We start from the raw sequence: 18,243 nt of genomic DNA on the forward strand, positions 1-18,243 counted from the left end.
CAAGTCCTCGGCAATGACGCCAAAAACTTGTTGTCCCATATGCACAGACAAGTATACATGATCAAAAGGTAATATAGTGATGATTAGAGTGTCGAACCCACAAGGACTTGTTGTTAACTAACTACTAAGTTCAACTTAAATCGTCACTAATTCAAGTTAAGACAATGGTTGATTTTTGTTTCTATTAACTAAGGAAAGCAAAATTAACAAATTACTAAATAAGCATAGCAAAAAATTGGTTGTGTTGTGAATTCAATAGAGATAAATATTTCAAGGTTATGATCGATTCACCATCCTATTGTGTTCTATTCAAATCCCCTTATATGCAATTCGCTTTATAATTGTTAATTAACCGAGTAGTGGGTGCTCATCTCCCGAATTACTACACGCCTGCCCAAGATAGATTAACACTTATATTTCTATGAAATTAATCTTATCAAGAATGCATTAAGATCATAATATTTAATTGATCATGGTGACTAGGTATAATCATATCCTAACCACAAATTTTTCCCTTAACTTTAGAGATAAGATCATGCCCTGTTTAATTCTTCTCTAATCTAAATGTAGCTTTATCAAGCACAATCTAGATAGCAGATACAACTTTACCATTGGCTAGACAATCAAGCAACTAAACACATAATTGAAGAAACAACCATATGATAGTAAATTATAATTAAGGAGGAGTTAACGTCGAACAAAAATATTCATGGATAAATCAATAATCCAGAACTTATGGATCTTAGCCACTCATGATAGTTCTAATCAAATTCATAAGTGTTTGAATGATTGGAAATACTAAGAAGAATGAAAGAAGATTGATAATCCTTGCTCCACGAGTGTTCATCGCGTGTAGAAAAGCTCTCTCAAAGTGGCGTCTTTCCCTCCAATTAGGTTTAGAACTTCTTTTATACGAGATGCGGTTGTGTAGGGTCGTCAAAACCAAGTCCTCGATGAAATAAAAAAAATCTCAAACCTGGCGTCTAGGCAGAGCATCGCACTAGCCCTGCGCTGAGCTGGGTGATGCCAAAAATCAGGCCTGCCTGCAGTGCCCCAAGTAGCATGTCACGCTGCCCTGGGCCTTTTTCTCTCTTTTTTTCCCTCCAATTTCATGCCCTTTTGTTCCACTTTGCTTTTGGTTGGCTTCTATATATAACAACACTCCATTTTGGTAATTAATTGGTGATTTTGAAAGAGAAATTGGGGGGGTTTTATCTAAATTTTCTTAAAGTGAATTTTTAAGTTTTGAATATCGATTCGGAGTCGAATTAAAACTAGTATGGATGGACTCATAATTGAATGGGTTATAGAAATTTATAAGTTTCGTTGGGTTCCGAGGTGCGGGCCCGAGTTTGACTTTTTAATTGACTTTTGGCTTTTAATTAAAGATTTGACCTTTATCGATTGAGTTTGTTTCTTTTGATAATATTTGATATTTTGAGTTGCCTTTTGCTAGTCTCGAGTCGTTCGGAGGTCGATCCGTACGAGGTGGCATTTCTAGAGTATTGTTTGGCTTGAACGATATTGAATTTGGCTTATTCGAGGTAAGTAACATATCTAAACTTGGATTTAAGGGTATTTAATCCTGGGAAATGTGTTATAAGAGATGTATTGAGGTGACGCACATGCTAAGTGACGAGTGTGTGGGCGTGCACCGAGAAAATCATGATTTTAGTTGACTATTAAATTGTGACCGTACTTGCTTTGTTGTTATATCTTGTTACATCCATGTTCTCCCTTCTCATTTGATTATATGATCTGTGAATCATGTTAGAAATCATGTTTAGGCTGTGTGCTTATTCGGTTGTGACCTAATGAGGCTATTTTTGTTATTTTGAGTTATCTAGGCTAACTGTAGTTATATACTCAGTCATGATTCTTCATTTGCATATCATATCTTAGTCTATGTTCATCATTCATCATTACATCGCGTTATCACTGTTTGGGTTGAGTGACATGAGATATGTGAGCTCGTGAGACTAGAGAGATTGATGACTAAGTTGAGGCCTGAGAGTCGTATTGTGAGTGATATTCTGGATCAGGCTGCACGCCGCAGCAGGCCTTATTGGCTTTATATATATTATTGTTAAGGATCAGGTTGCACACCGAAGCAGGCCTTATAGGCTATATATATTATTATGGGATCGGGCTACACGCCGCAGTAGGCCATATTGGCTTTATATTAGCGCTTGGGCAGGATCTGCCCCCTCCGAAGACTGACATACTAGTAATGAGCGCAGGTAGTGTACAGTATTGAGTGATTGAGTGTGTTGAGTGATTGAGAGCGATGAGTGGGAGTGGGAGACAGTGAGATTGAGTACTCTGAGAGTGTGAGTACATTAGTTTATCACTGTGATGCATTACATTTGACATGCATACTTGGCATGTAGGCATAAGGATGCATTTTCTCATGATACGGTATTGTCACATTCATGAAGTCTCATGCATATTGACATGTAGGCATAGAGATGTATTTTCCTCATGTTATCTGATAATGAAATATCTTATCTGTTGTTGACAGTTTTTGGGAAAAATCACAGTTTTTCTGATATACTCATATTTTGGTGATTTCGGTGAAAGATTTTGAGTTTTTACTGTTATACCTGAACGACATGTCTATTTTTCGTAACTGCGAATGAGTTGAGTATCATATCTTTGAGTTATTACTTGTATTGTTTTTATTATATTGTTACGAGTTGTTCTTGGTTATTGGTGTTGGACTATGACCTTCTCCAAGCTCGTCACTACTTTCAACCTAAGGTTATGTTTGTTACTTATTGAGTACATGGGGTCGGTTGTACTCATACTACACTTCTGTACCTTACGTGCAAATTTTGGAGCTGATGTTGTTGCGTATGGAAGGAGATGACATTGGAGATGTACTTGCGTTCTGATTATAACTGCCTCTTGTTCTTGGTAGCTATAGATTTATAAATCTGTTTATATATATTTTAAACAGATGATGTATTTATTTCATACCAGCTTTGTAAACTCCAAACTTAGAAGCTAATGAATTGTACTACCAGTCCTGGGTAAGTTGTATAAAAGTTTAGTTATTTCATCATTTATGTTTCCCCGTAAATCTCATTTGCATTGGGTTGTTGTTAATTGACTTACCTAACAGGTTCGGTTAGGTGTCATCACGACTAATTAGATTTTAGATCGTGACATTAATAAACTTACCAAAACTTCTTGGCCGTTCCTGCCTAACAAAAGCTTGATGTAAGAATTCTACCTCTAAAGCTGCATTTATTGATTTTAGGTCGGTTAAGAAATTAAGTGCACGTCGTTTAGTTCTTTCATTACGTAGGGCCTCAGGAAAGGGAGACAGATAGAATTGAATCTACACCCATAAGAGACTTCCATCGGTATTACTATATTAGTGGGAACAAAATAGATTTTAAAAAAATTGTTATCCATCCATATTATCCACTAAATAAAAGTTAGATAATGAACTTTAAAAAAAATATCAAATATGGATAAGATCCATACTATCCACTTGAAAAATGAATTTAACTTTTATATTTGCAAAAATTAAAATTGGGGGTTCCTTAGGTTTGAAAGACTAAAAATTCTCCCAAAAATGACCATATTCAAGAAGCCGATTAATCTATTTTCTATCCGTATTAAATATAAATCGGATTGGATAATTTATCCATCGTTGCATTACTCATTTCCGACTCGCCCATATTCGACCCGACCTAACCCGCATGTTTGCCACCCCTAACTAGACTATAAGCCTTCTTTATAGCCTGTTTGGCCAAGCTTCTAAAATCAGCTTATTTTGAGAAGTGTTTTTCTCAATACTTTCTAAAAAACGCGCTTTTAGTGAGAAGCAGTTTGTGTTCGGCTAATTCATTTGAAAAGCACTTTTGAGCAGTCATTAGTGTTTGACCAAGCTTTTAAAAACTGCTTCTAAGTGTATTTTTCTCAAAAGTGCTTTTGGAGAGAAGCTACTTTTTTCTGCTTCTCAAAAACTGTTTCTGCTTCTCCTCAAAAGCACTTTTTAAAGCTTGGTCAAACACCTCAATTTTTGGCCCTAAGTACTTCTGGCCAAAAAATACTTTTAGCCCAAAAAAGCTTGGCCAAACAGGCTATTAGTCAAGTGTCAGCTTCCATTTCATAAAGTAAAGAACTGAGGGTCTATCGGAAACAACTTTACTGCCCTTCCAGGGTAGGGGTAAGGCTACGTACATCCTACCCTCTCCAGACTCCACTTGTGGTAATACACTGAATTGTTGTTATAAAGAAACCTACAATAGATGAAAAGAGAAAAATGAACTTAGAACCTCCGACAGTGAAGGTGCAAAGAGCAAAGAGACTGTAGTTGCTCAATTGTGTACATTACAAGAGAACCCATTTGACCAATATTCTTCATTCGCTTCTGGCAACCAAAATAGGGAATTAGGCATGAACCCGCCAAATGCTAAGCTAGCTGCTGTTACCAGAACCTTCATGCTGTTTTACAACTTTTCGCATTCAAAACTTGTTGGTCCAAGGATGTATAGACGTATCAATGAATCATTTAACTTAAGCATCTCTAATGTAATTAGGCAGGAAATAACAGTCAGATATAACGGGGAAACATTGGTTTACTACCTATAACTGAGCGTAGTTGTTGATGTTGTATTCTGTTTAAAAGGGAAAAGCCGAGGACTAACTAACCAATCAAGTGACTGAAAAATTTGGACAAGAAGGTCATCCGCGTAATACCATTTTCTAACACTACCTTTTATCTCCTCCAACCACGTACAAACACTTGCATTTCTATCAAACTGTCAATAAACACTCCAACAGCAAAATATGTAATGCTTCTGTATTGTCCGATGATGTGCTCGATGCACATTCCAAATTGGTTGGCTTACATAAATCAACACCAGCCAAACATTTGCAACCAGAGAAACCCCGAGATCTGATGGTTATTTTCAAAAGTCACATGCTCGATAACAGTGTTTCAGCCATCGCACTAAAAATCACTTTGAAATTTCATCATAAAATAATAGTAGTTCATTCAGAAAGCAGTCCATCCTGAACAACATAAAAGTTACAACTGTAGGACATAAAAGGAACAGGGTGAAAGGAACACATGTTGGAGGTAAGGAATGTTAAAGAGCACCTCCTACCTCTGCTTTTACAAAATAGGATAATAATACATAATAATACAAAGAGACATCTGATACATGTGGGGAGCAAAGGGGAAAAAATAGATACAGAGAAATAACATAGCTTACACTTAAATTATATCTACCGTACAGTGGGAACTCATAAACCAAGGGACGGGCACTGTTTTCTGGCATGCTCCGGAACCAACTTCAATAGAGACTCTGCAGACACACCCTTTAACTCTGGCAAAAGAGGTATGGGTTCAATACTTTTAGTTGTGAGAAGAAAGCAGATTTGAAGGAAATTTTTAATAATGACATACCATGGGCCTTAAAGTTAAACAAGGGGGGAAGGACACGGCCATTTGGGAGGCGTGTATTAGGATCACGAAGCTCATCGAAGAAGGCATGGGTCACTGCCTCTAACTGCATTCAAATCATTACATTCTCTCACAACTTAAGCACTAGATAATAAGTAATTAATTATATTCAAATTTCAGCCACAAAGAAGAATTGCAAAGACACATCACTTTCCCAAATTAACTATCTCCAAGTAACTGAGAAAATACTACATAGTCATAACATAACAAATCAAAATTTATATGGAATGGCCATTATTCCAAAATGATCACTAAACAAAGCAAAGAGACATGTACCATTAACAAACTTAAGAACCAAGCAAATCAAAAAACAAACTTAAGAACCAACTTCACTTATCCCTTAAATATAAAAGAGAACCAATGCCACTCAAACAGAACAAGACATTCCAGACTAAATAACTCACAAACAATTAACTCACTAGCTATCTTCAGATCCTGAAAAGCACATTCCCTTTTTTTTAGCAATCTACAAAAAACATTCATGGAGTGCTGTGTGTAAAAGCTACTTACGCTAAGTCAAAGAATTTGTAGGCTAAGAGAGTATCAAAATGAACAAGGTAGAAAGGGTGCTCATGTCGCTTAAAACTAAGAACCTTCAGAACCTCAAACAATTACATATTATACTGTTATTGGCAATAAAAATAAAATATGGAATAAACTGTGCCAATACAGAAGGAAAAGGAAATTGGATTTCGTTACTTAAAAAGTGATATGCTCCCAAGAATAATAGCAGCCTCTCAAACACTACACTCACTGCATCTGTTTAACATTTCCGGATATTGGTAGTTTTCAGCCTAAAGTTTTAAAAAAGTTCTTTGAAAAAAAACAAGCATCACATTTAAGAGATGAGAGGGAAGAACGGTAAATTTGGGGGATAATATATAATTACCCCCATTGAGGTTGTAGCATATTACCTAATGCACCCTTTAGCTTTGCGCGCGGGGGGGGGGGGGGGGGGCTATGACCCTCTAATAATTGTTTTAAGTGGTGTAAATACCCCCTTTTCTGACAAGCACTAGTTTCACAAAAAAATATGTGAACACACGCACCAATCATGTGACGCCACTTCAGTTTTATTTTAATTTTCCTTTTTTCTATTTTTTGATTTTCCCTTTTTCGTTTTCTCCATCAGCGATTGTTTTTTTCACCACCAGTGTCCCCTTCTCTATAGCCACCACCATTTCCATAGCTAGCACCTTCATTGAAGCCACCACCAAACATCATTAAATTCCCACCATATTAGAATTTAAAAAGTAAAATCATCATAAAACTAATAACTAAATCAAATTCTGAAGATTACAATAGCCACAAAATCCAAAAAGTTCAAAAATTAGCACCACTACCGGTACTGTTCCGTCGTTTTCCGGCCACCTTTTATCCAAAGCGCAGTATCCTCAAAACCCTTAAGTATGTGAAAACGAAAATAATTGTTCTTTTTCCTTCTTTTCTTCTTTATATATCCGTATTTATTTAATCTTTATTTATAATCTTTCATTCTAGATCTCCAAGCATTTGGCAAACGAAGTCCAGAAAGAGGCCATGAAATTTGGCAAGAAGTTGAAGGCCCAGAAAATTTGTGTAGATTCCAAGGACAACAATTGATTTGGTGACTCCAATCTCATCGATAAATTCGTGTGACCAAAAGAAAATCCAAATATTTCTTGTAGCAAAGGCAGAGGGCAAACAATACAAAATTGAAAAGGTAAAGAAAAGAAAAGAAAAGGGGGAGGAGTTTGGTGGAAGTTGCAGAGAGATGTATGAAGATGATGGCTAAATGGGTATAAAGTAATAGGGAAAAGAAAACAAGAGAGAAAAAAAAGAAAAATAATGCCATTTTGAAGGTTTTTACGCGCAGGCATCAAGTGCATTACATAGCAAGTGCCACGTATGCTCAAAAGGAGGTAATAATTCGACTAAAAATAAAAATAAGGAGGTCATAGGACCCCCGTGAAGTGGAAGGGTGCATTAGGTAATGTGTTACAACCCCAATGGGGTAATTATGTATTATCCCTAAATTTTGGTGAGCAAAACCGAAGTTAAAGCATTTGTGAACAAAATTGGCTAGAATGTAACAGCTGATGTTTAGTCATTTAAAAGAACATGAAAACACACAGACAATGCCAGAGATGCAAAAGATGACCAATCTGTTATCACTGGGCCCATAGCGGCATATAAAATACACTCTCAATAATAAGTAGCATACTTACAGCAGTGCAACGCAAGTTAGGTGAGTACTGCAGTAGTCTTGAAACCAAATCCACAGCTTCTGGAGGCATGCGCTTATGAAATATCTAATATTCAACCATTAGAATTGACAAGATGCTCTATAGATACTTGATACTGCTAGGGAGGGGATGGTTCAGTAATAACTTGTATTTCAAGTACCTTGTGCCACGGATGAGCTTTAATTTGGGGGAATTTGAACTCGTTATAATTTGGATTCATGCATTTAATTTCTTCCCTGGTAGGAGTACCCAAGACCTGTAAAAGATATTGGAAAATTTGGGCCAACTGGTCAGGTTTATCTCAGGCTAAAAGATGATAAATTAAATGTCAGTTCCATGCAAAAGATAGTGCATCTTTTGGGTCATGTTTATCAAGGACAACAATGGAAATATCAATTATAACAAACTTGTCCACTACTAAACAGGGACTCTCCTTTCTTTCTTGGGCAAATCATTGAATTCGTTTTACTAACAATGATTAAGAATATGAAATCATTACGTCAAGTGGAACAGGAGAATGAATGTCTAATGCAACAAAACTGGCTCTCAACGTTCAAGAGGAACTCCACTTATGGATTAGAACCAAGAATCTGAATCAGTAAAACAAAGTGAACTTGACACAGATTCGACAAGCAAATTCATGACAAATACCCAACCAGTGGCCAAAACCATTTGCCTTTTTCACACTATCAGATCAGAACCACATAATTCCGGAAGCAAACAGTCCGAAGCCTTGTCTAAACTGTAATTTGTTGGTAAGCATATCCTGCCATTACTCAGGGATATTAATTCACAATAATCATAAAATTCAAAACTGATCATGTTTTGGACAAAAAGACTTTCACTTTAAAATTATCAAGTAAAAGACAAGTCAGAAAGCACAGTTCAGGCTAAGAACCAGGTTCACTCTTTGTGTCCAGGGGCAGATTTATAGCCTAGATTATGGTGCATGTGGACCTATGACCCTCCACCAAATTAGGTATATTATGTACATATTCCGTAGATCTAATATTAACTGTTAGATCCCACGCTCCAAAATGGCTAAATGGTGCACTTGATTAGATGCTAGGTTATTTATCCAGAGGAGCAGAAATTTATTATCACTTAATACTTTTTGTTTTCCCTTTCTTTTTCTCCTTCCTTTAGTTTCGAAGCCAAGCCCCATTCCCCACTTTCAGTCCTTCCTAAACTCATTCCCGATACTTAATTCTCCCTAATCCCAAATTGTACTAAAGCCCAATTTTGATTTTGTCTCTCTTTCATGCTCTAGAACTCTTGTTCTCAAGAAGATTTTGCTCTCAAACCCATGAGCTTTCTCTCTCAAGTCTCAAAAAGGTTTTGCTTTTAGGTTAAAATTTATTCCCTTCTATTTCGATATTTGATGAATTATTCCTCATATTTTGCATCTAAGAAGTAAGAAGATTGGCTTTAAAGTTTTAAATTTTTGGTAAAGGATTCCTTTCGTACAATTAAGGTGCTACAATATTGACTTAAAAAATTTCAGCTTGCTAAGCTTGGTCCACTGGTTTGTTTTAAGTGACTTCTCTCGTTTGGTTTTGTTTCTAATAAAGGTCCTTTACAGTGATATAGTTGCACTTGGCAGGACATTTATTTGTTCTCTCTAGACGTGGTGGTGCACCCATGTTCATGAAATCCTAGATCCGCCTCTGTGTGTATCTATTTTGACCTTAGCAACTACATTTTCTTCTGAACTCCCACATACACCTAAATGAGAACCTTAATTGTTACATCTCCTTCCCATAATCTAGTTGATAGGGATCGTACAAAACCCCCAATCAGGAAAAAGTGGCTTCTCCCTTATAAATCTCAGTTGCACAAAAAAAAAAGCATCAGATGGTAACCACAAATTCAAAGAAAGGTCAGCCCAAAAATTGCGAGTTTGCCAAACATACAGAAGAGCAAAAGGACAAATATACAACCCAAAGAGGGTGACAACACTCAAATAACAGCAGCAGAGAGGGGAAGAAGCTGAACAAAAAGAAGTGACAGAGACAGCAAATGAGCTGATCAAGAAAAGAGGAAATTACCTTAATGATCTCAACAAGCTGATCAACTCCACTTTCACCCGGAAACAAAGGCTGAACGCAAAAAGTAAACAATCAAATACATAAAACGGACCACATAGCATAGAATAAATTCTTTCTCATTAGACAAAAGTAACAACCTACCTGCCCAAGAAGTAGCTCAGCTAGAACACAGCCAGCAGACCAGATGTCAATAGCGGTAGTGTACTCTGTTGCTCCAAATATAAGTTCAGGCGCTCTATAATACCTAGAGCAGATGTAAGAAATATTTGGTTCTCCTTTAACCTTCCAAGGATTCAGAAAGAATAACCAAACATCCAGTCACAGAATGCACAAAAGAGCCCAACTCAGTAATGTGGAAGAGAGAAAACAGGGAAATGTATACACACCAGAACTTTAGCACTTCCAAAGTCACACAATTTAACCTGGTGAGTATGTGGATTCACCTGCAAAAGGAGTTACGACCTTAGTCACTAAGTGTGCCAAGAGAAAACGCCAAATGGAAAGGGGCAGAACATAATTATGCTTGATAGCAAATGAACCTAACTGTGAAGAACAATTGGTCACACCACAAGCAACTGGGAGTCTGGGAGTGGAACCACCAGCAATGAGAAGTCAACCGAGCCAAGTAACCCATTTCTTTCAATGTCTATAGAATAATTTTACATCAGCCTCTGATTAACTAAGACAGTACGGATGCCAGATGTTTTGTTATATTTGACATATCACTAGAATATTTTTTTCTATTCTTCTTGTCAACTTTTTGTCTCAGATTGCCACCTCTAGAGAAACCAAAAATAGGATAAAGGACGATCTCTCAGAAGGCACGAAAAAACTTGTGGAGCCAATACAAATGTGGCAGTATTTTGTTACTCTTTGCAGATCAAGCAAATGAAAGCTTGTGCATGCTTGCGGACTGTAACGACCCAACCTGTCGATTATAGTTTTAGCACCTCATTCCTTGATTTGAAACTCCACATAGGTTTATAAGATTTTTATGACTTGCGGGTATGGGTAGTTTCGATCCCGAAAGACTCTGGAAGATTTGGAATCATGACATGCTACTTGGTGTTTAAGGAGTTTTAGTAGCAACTTTACCCCTCGATTTTAGTATTTGCACTTTCATTCATGTTTCGAGACCTTGGATAGGTCCGTATGTGTTGTTGGACTTGTGGAGATGATTAGGTTAGGACCCGCGGGGCTTGGGTGAGTTTGACGCATTGGGAGCAAGATTGAAAAAAATTGACAGCTGAAGCAGGGTGCAGTGCAGCCAGCACTCCAGGAGTGCGGTCCGCACTGCTATCACTGAAGCTGTAGATCTACATTTCTCTTGGTCAGTGCGGCTGCCATTGAGGCTGCAATGGAGGAAGTGCGGTCTTTAATGGCCAAGTGCGGACAACACTACAGTGAATTTTCAAAAAGGATAAATACTGGATTTTGGTGATTTTTATTTCATTCTTCACCATTTTGGAGACTTGGGAGCTCGGTTTTGAAGAGTTTTGAAGTAAATCTAGATCTGCAACCTTTGGGTATGCGATTCTAACTTGGATTTATAATTATTACATGAATCTAACCTTGAATTTGTCTCTTAAACTTGAAATCAAAGAGGAGAAATGGGGTTTTGAGACCTAGATAAAGAATCACCTAAATGGGATTTTGGAATGTACAAATGGACTCTATATGAAAATCTAATAAATTTAGACAGGGAGGTTATGAGTCAACGGATTTGACTTTTAGTTTCGGAGTTTGACCATGTGGGCGCAATATTGAATTTGGGTTGACTTTGACCTAATGTTAGATTAATACTATGAAATTGATTCCTTTAGCCTTTCTTAACCTTGTTAAGCATACTTTTGACTAGGTCAAGCTTGTTTGACGGATTTGGAGCACGGATTTGGAGCAAGAACATGTGATTCTTGAAGGTTAGAGCTAGCCTGTGCTAAAGATACGTTAAGACATTGACCTCAATCTCAATGAGAGAACTTTTCCTAAGTTGTCTTGGTTGCTATATGCTACGTGTTTGAGGGTAACATATATGTAAGATGCTTTACTTTTTGTATGACTACTTGAGCATCTTATTCATGCTAGTATAATGTTATAGGCATCATTTACTTTTTGTATGACTACTTGAGTATCTTATTCATGCTAGTATAATGTTACAGGCATCATTTACCTGTTAGTTTAATATTATAGGCTTCACGGACCTTTTTTTCCATGATTTGAACTATTTAATCATATACCGTCTTATATATGCACCTAGTTAGCATATATTGTTCTCATTATTTTATTTGAGATTGTTTATGTGAGTTGTTGAGTTGTGAGGGCGTGTGAATTCACCTTCCTATTGAGGCATCAGTTAAGGCATGTGAATATATGTTCATGTAGGGACTAGGGTGTGTGGATTCACGTTCATGGGGCATGTGAATTCACTTTCCTGGTGTGTGTGTGGGGATAAAGATTCGTCCATTCATGAGTCGCCCTCCCATGTTTCTCTCTTGGTGGCGTACGCGCAAATTTGATAGTGATACCATTGGTATTTGAGGATAAAGGTGGAAGTTTTATTATTATTTAAGTCATTCTATATGCATGTTTATGCATTCTTATATGTTGTACTTGTGCAACAACAACAACATACCCAGGGTAGTCATACAAATGGGCAGTGGCGAAGCTAGTAATTTTCTTAAGGGTATTCAAATTTAAAAGAAGTGAAAAAAAATCCCGATAAAGGGTGTTCAATATGTGTTATATACCTCTAAAACAGAATATTTTACCTATATACACAGTGTAACTTTTCGACGGTGGTCAGTCCATGTGGCTTTGCCACTGCAAGTGGGGTCTGGAGAGGGTAGAGTGTACGCAGACCTTACCATGCCTTTAAAAAGACAGAGAGGTTGTTTCCAGAAGACCCTCGGCTCAGGAAGGGGAGAGGGGAGGGGCAATAAAAAGCATATGTTATACTTGGACATACCATTTATATATGCTAACCAGTGTTTTAAAAGGTGTTTCTTAGGCAAGTCCCGGGGCGAGGCGCACCAAAAGCGCACCAAGGCATACTGGCGGAATGTAAATATTATGGGGTGTAAGCCCCAACATTCGGGGTATTCGCCTAGGAGTACGTCCCTCTAGTCGTTCATTCGGGGCATAATCCTTGAGGACTTTTCCAAATTTGAGTTAAAATTGCTTAATAAATCTTTCTTTAAAAACTTAAATATCCAAAAGTTAACTCATAATAAATTTTCAAACTAAAAATCTCAAAAATCAAAGATTTTCTCTAATTGTTTATCCTAGTTTCATAATCTTTTCTCTTCGTCGTTTACTACTGAGTAACAAATACACTTTAGACCTTTATTTGCAAAGTGCAAACTACAATTCTTACTTTGTTTCTACGCTTGCGTTTTCCTTCTTTATGCTTCATTTTCTTCAAGTTTTTTTTGTATTTTTTATTCATTCTTTTCCAGTTAGTTTTTTATTTCAAAATTTCTTTTGGTATCGCTTTAGCTTAGATATTATTTTGATAACTCTATTCTAGCTAACCGTATTATACAATGAGTATTTGTAATTTGTTATCTAGTTTTAGGTTTTTAAAGTATAACTTTATATTATTGTCATTTCTATTGTTTGGATTATTAGGAACTAGAATATCATAACTCTAAGTATGTACTATCATAGTCATGTTATATGTGTAATGCATCTTTACGTCTTTCACTTTTTCAAGAAAAAGATATTCTTTTGTATGGTCCATGAATATATTAGTGTGTTTATAATAGATAAATACATTTTCCAACTAATTTTATAATTTTCTTGAATTATTATAATTTTGAATTATTTTTTCATTCTATATTTTATTTTTTTAATATATAAAATATAAAAATTAAATACCTATGGGGCTTACGTCCCGTGCCTCAGGACTTTCGCCTCAACTCGTGTTAGATAAAATGTCTCGCCTCTTGCCCACACCTTTTAAAACATTGGTGATTAGATGGATTAGACGAGATAGGATTTTCTTATCACATGCTCTATTTGTGCATATCTTTTATGTTATTCCTGTGCTCTTCATTTTCTCTTCGTATATTGAAAAGTATTGAGAACCATATATGCAGTATGCACCCAAGAGTGTGGCCTAGTGGTCAATGAAGTGGGTGAGAACCATGAGGTTTCAGACTCAAATCCCAATGGAGACAAAAAACACTAGGTGATTTCCTCCTATCTATCCAAGCTTCGGTGGATAGAGTTACCTAGTACCTGTCAACCTAATGTTGATGGTGGCAGATATCCCGTGGAATTAGTCGAGGTGCGCGCACGCTGGCCCGTACACCACGGTTATCAAAAAAAAATCTGTGGTACATAATTGTTTTCATACAGTGGGAAAGTTCATTCACACTAAGGTCCATTATCAAGAAATTGCACTCCATATGTCACGCAGACTGAATATAATTAAACATAAGCTAAAAGACTGAAAAAAGCAGATAAATATACCAAAAGATTCTGAGGCTTTATGTCCCTGTGGCACACTCCAATTGTGTGATGGATGTAAGACAACGCCCTGAAAATCTGCCAGACAGTAACAGCATCTTATACTTTAGATTACTAAACTTCAAGAACGTCGAGGATATTGTTAAACTTCAAGTGCGTTGACAACATGGTAAATGATACATGTTACACAAGTTTCTCATCCAAAAACCATAGTTCATTGGAGCTTTCCAAAATTAGCCATCCATCAGAAAACAGAAAAGATATGGAAATTGATAGTGATAAAATTTATATATTGCAATAGAACAAGTAAAAAAAGTTCATCTAGGACAATGCAACAAGAAAAAGATAGTAAAGTTATATAAGAACTTCAGAAACAAACACAGTACCTGATATGTATAAAGCTTCACTAGTATCAATGGCATCCTTTGATTCAACTTATTGTAGTGTTTAATAACGCGATGGACAGTTTCAGGGACGTATTCAAGAACCAAATTAAGATATACTTCATCCTTCTCAGTTGTGGAAGAGAAGCAGTGCTTCAGGCACACAACATTTGGATGATCAAGAAGGCGCATGGTCTGCAGCTCCCGGTTCTTATATCTCTTGTCTTGAAGAACCTTTTTGATAGCAACAGTTTCACCAGTCTCTAAGCATTTTGCCTGTGTAACCCAATGAGCAAAATCATGTGAGCAAATTGACAGGGAGGGATGATGCCAAGTTATGAAGAAAATAATGATACCTGGAAAACTACTCCAAATGATCCCTGTCCAACAATACGTTCAGCCATATAACTGATAGTCTGCACCAAAAGGAAAAAAGAGAAGAAGTTAGTGAATACCATATGAAATTTTGAAACTACCAAATTGACTGGAAAGACAGATTGCCACATTACCTGTTTTGGCTGACCATGTCTACCACCAGTAGTTGTCACTATTATATGGCCTGTCTCAGTCCCATTACCATCCACAATAGCTGCTTCGATTTCCTACACATGAAACACTTTTAATCTGATAACAAATATTTTCAAAAGGAGAATCCAATGCCACTTGAAGAAACAAAATGGCCAAAAGCAGGGGATGAGGAGGCTTTTCAATATGCAAACCTTATCATCCCTGATTCTCATGTCATTCATCTCCTCAGGCAGCCTATCTACACCAACACTATGGCTACTGGATTCTCTCAAACCGGATACAGGTGCTAAGCCTACTGAAGTCATTTCCTGAAATTTTGCGAACTATTATCACCTCAAAAAGTCATTCACCTGATCAACATGGCATCATAAAGTATCAGCTCTAAGCATCTCTAAACGTATGAATAATGCATAATTCCTTTCAGCCTTTAGATTAATATATCATGTAAAATCTACAAGATTTGAGATAGAACCAGCAATCCAAAGTTGGATTTGAATGAAATTCGTATATACGTTTACATAGTTGCAAGTACTTGCAACAATATTAGACATTATCAATTAGCAAGGTTATGTGCTCAAATAGAAACAAGCCTTATGGGGTTTATCCATTTAAATGGATGTCCAGCTAGAGCTCTTCTTGCCAAATAAATCCTTTTGTCCAAAGTGAATTCTTTACTGATCAAATAACTAAGAAAGAGAAACTAAGCTAGCTGGAATGGGTTTTTTTTTTTTTTTTTTTTGAGAAAGGAAAGGAATATTAAGCAAGCTAGAATAGCTGAAGGTTGTTGGCATTTAAGAACGGGCTGACTTTCACCCTTCAACCTTGCAATAGCTTCATCTATGTCACTCTCAAAGCCAAAAACTATAATATGAGCATCTAGCCAGAAAAAAGTATATGGTGAAAATACAAAAATGAAAATTTCACTAGTTATCCTATAACGATCTCGGTACCCTCACTATTGACCCAACACTGGTTACAGAGATGAGAACATGATGATTTCCAGCAAAAGGTTTCAACAATACCTATGGAAAATCAACTCATGGGATGAGATATCCATATGGCATATTATCAACAGCTATTGCATGCCCGAGACAGCTAAATCCATTTAGACTCGTAAATGCAAGATTCTCGTTCCATTTCTTTTATCTGATTGCACAATGTCATCAATTTTCACACTTGTTTCTCTGCAGCATTACCTACTTATACATTGAGCTCCAGCATTACCGAATTTTTTTTCATATACTACTATTACAGCTCTGATGGTAAGCAACCCCCACTTCCAACCGAGAGTTTGTGAGTTCGAGTCTCCCCAAGAGCAAGGTGGGAAGTTCTTGGAGGGAAGGATGACGGGGGTCTATTTGGAAACAGTCTCTCTACCCTAGGGTAGGGGTAAGGTCTGCGTACACACTACCCTCCCCAGACCCCACTAAGTGGGATTATACTGGGTTGTTGTTGTTGTTGTTGTATACTACTATTACAAAAGTGTACCACACGTTACAACAGGTAAAAGCAGAGAACTACCACCATCTGCTTAAATCAAATTCCATTTGTATTGCCTAAAGAGTCAAGCAAACATCAATTCCACTTAACAATAGTGTCTACTGTCTGCTACACCATAAGCACATACTACACTACAGAATAGCTCCGAATGAGAAGTATAAACCTTGCCAAACTAAATTTAAGAGAATCCATTAGGCATATTACAGCTAAGAGGCAACTTGAGATACAAAACCAGCTAGTACAATACAAACTGCAGCTAGAAGACAACCGAGAATTTCACGAGGATTAGTGGCACACAATTCTAAACTCGGTAGGTAATGGTCACGCCCCTATACCTTTATCCACTTAAGTACGAGGCTAAGGTAGAAAAATCAATATTCAAAGCTCATTAACGGCCGTCTGTATATATGGATTGAAAATTAATGACGTCAAAAAAATTCTGTGCTGGCAGACATTCTTTTAAGAAAAAAGTAGCTCAAATAATTAGCTCAGAGAGAGAGAGAGAAACATCAAGGAAGATAAATGCAAAAGACGACTCCAGAATAATAGAAAAAGTCATTAAGGGAGAAAAATACACGCAGTTAATACAGCAATATCGAAGAAATCGAATAATCAAAAATTTACACAACGATCTAAGGGGATCCATATCGAAAAAAATTCAAACGCAAAAGCTGTAAAATGGATCTACAGCGAAAGAACAGAGAAATTAAACATTTTTCAAAAAACCAAAAAAAAAAAAAAGTAGAAATGAGAAGTGTACCGATGAAATCAGAAAATAGTACTCTATTGGAAATAAGCTTCCTGAAGAAGCTTATCACTTCGATACCCGGTTATGGATAAACATTACCCCCGGTAGAAGATTATCCATACCGGGTATAATAAGCTTATCCTTTCAGTACCCAGTTATGGATAAATATTATCCCCGGTAGAAGATTATCCATACCGGGTATAATAAGCTTATCCTTTCAGTACCCAGTTATGGATAAACATTACCCCCGGTAGAAGATTATCCATACCGGGTATAATAAGCTTATCCTTTCAGTACCCAGTTATGGATAAATATTATCCCCGGTAGAAGATTATCCATACCGGGTATAATAAGCTTATCCTTTCAGTACCCAGTTATGGATAAACATTACCCCCGGTAGAAGATTATCCATACCGGGTATAATAAGCTTATCCTTTCAGTACCCAGTTATGGATAAATATTATCCCCGGTAGAAGATTATCCATACCGGGTATAATAAGCTTATCCTTTCAGTACCCAGTTATGGATAAACATTACCCCCGGTAGAAGATTATCCATACCGGGTATAATAAGCTTATCCTTTCAGTACCCAGTTATGGATAAATATTATCCCCGGTAGAAGATTATCCATACCGGGTATAATAAGCTTATCCTTTCAGTACCCAGTTATGGATAAACATTACCCCCGGTAGAAGATTATCCATATCGGGTATAATAAGCTTATCCTTTCAGTACTCCGTTATGGATAAACATTGCTCTCAGTAGAAGATTATCCATATCTGGTATAGTAGCAGCTTACACAACAGCTTCCTTTCTTCTATAAATAGAAGAGATTTCAGTTCATTATGTACATCAGTTT

The 18,243-nt window shown here is 36.8% G+C and overlaps 1 protein-coding gene across 3 annotated transcripts; it reads right to left on the reverse strand.

The window, feature by feature from the left end:
• Positions 1-4,961: 4,961 nt before the first annotated feature.
• LOC104210331 (shaggy-related protein kinase NtK-1) lies at positions 4,962-17,413 on the reverse strand. Of its 3 annotated transcripts, none has more exons than XM_009759211.2 (13): positions 17,397-17,413; positions 15,328-15,486; positions 15,118-15,210; positions 14,965-15,024; positions 14,612-14,884; positions 14,229-14,303; positions 10,142-10,198; positions 9,897-10,037; positions 9,756-9,806; positions 7,868-7,963; positions 7,690-7,773; positions 5,426-5,528; positions 4,962-5,345 (listed from the first exon to the last, which is right to left on the reverse strand). In XM_009759211.2, the coding sequence occupies exons 2-13, from the start codon at positions 15,439-15,441 to the stop codon at positions 5,263-5,265; spliced, it is 1,230 nt and encodes a 409-aa protein (XP_009757513.1). In that variant the 5' UTR covers positions 15,442-15,486; positions 17,397-17,413; the 3' UTR covers positions 4,962-5,262. The 3 variants fall into 3 exon arrangements, with proteins under 3 accessions (XP_009757513.1, XP_009757512.1, XP_070020976.1); XM_009759210.2 differs by having other exon boundaries at positions 15,328-15,444; positions 17,397-17,407; XM_070164875.1 differs by lacking the exons at positions 4,962-5,345; positions 5,426-5,528 and adding an exon at positions 6,530-6,678.
• Between the last annotated feature and the right edge of the window lie 830 nt (positions 17,414-18,243).

The sequence above is a fragment of the Nicotiana sylvestris genome, chromosome 12 (genome assembly GCF_000393655.2).
Source record: "Nicotiana sylvestris chromosome 12, ASM39365v2, whole genome shotgun sequence".
Lineage (NCBI taxonomy): Eukaryota > Viridiplantae > Streptophyta > Magnoliopsida > Solanales > Solanaceae > Nicotiana > Nicotiana sylvestris.

What these genes read in the sequence shown, in the direction of transcription:
- LOC104210331 (XM_009759211.2), bottom strand. Translation starts at nt 15,441, where the DNA reads ATGACTTCAGTAGGCTTAGCACCTGTATCCGGTTTGAGAGAATCCAGT. An exon ending in TGAAGCTTTATACATATCAG is followed by an intron (nt 14,304 to 14,611) that starts GTACTGTGTTTG and finishes ACTGTCTGGCAG; the next exon opens with ATTTTCAGGGCGTTGTCTTA. An exon ending in TAAAGCCTCAGAATCTTTTG is followed by an intron (nt 10,199 to 14,228) that starts GTATATTTATCT and finishes CTCCTTTTGCAG; the next exon opens with GTGAATCCACATACTCACCA.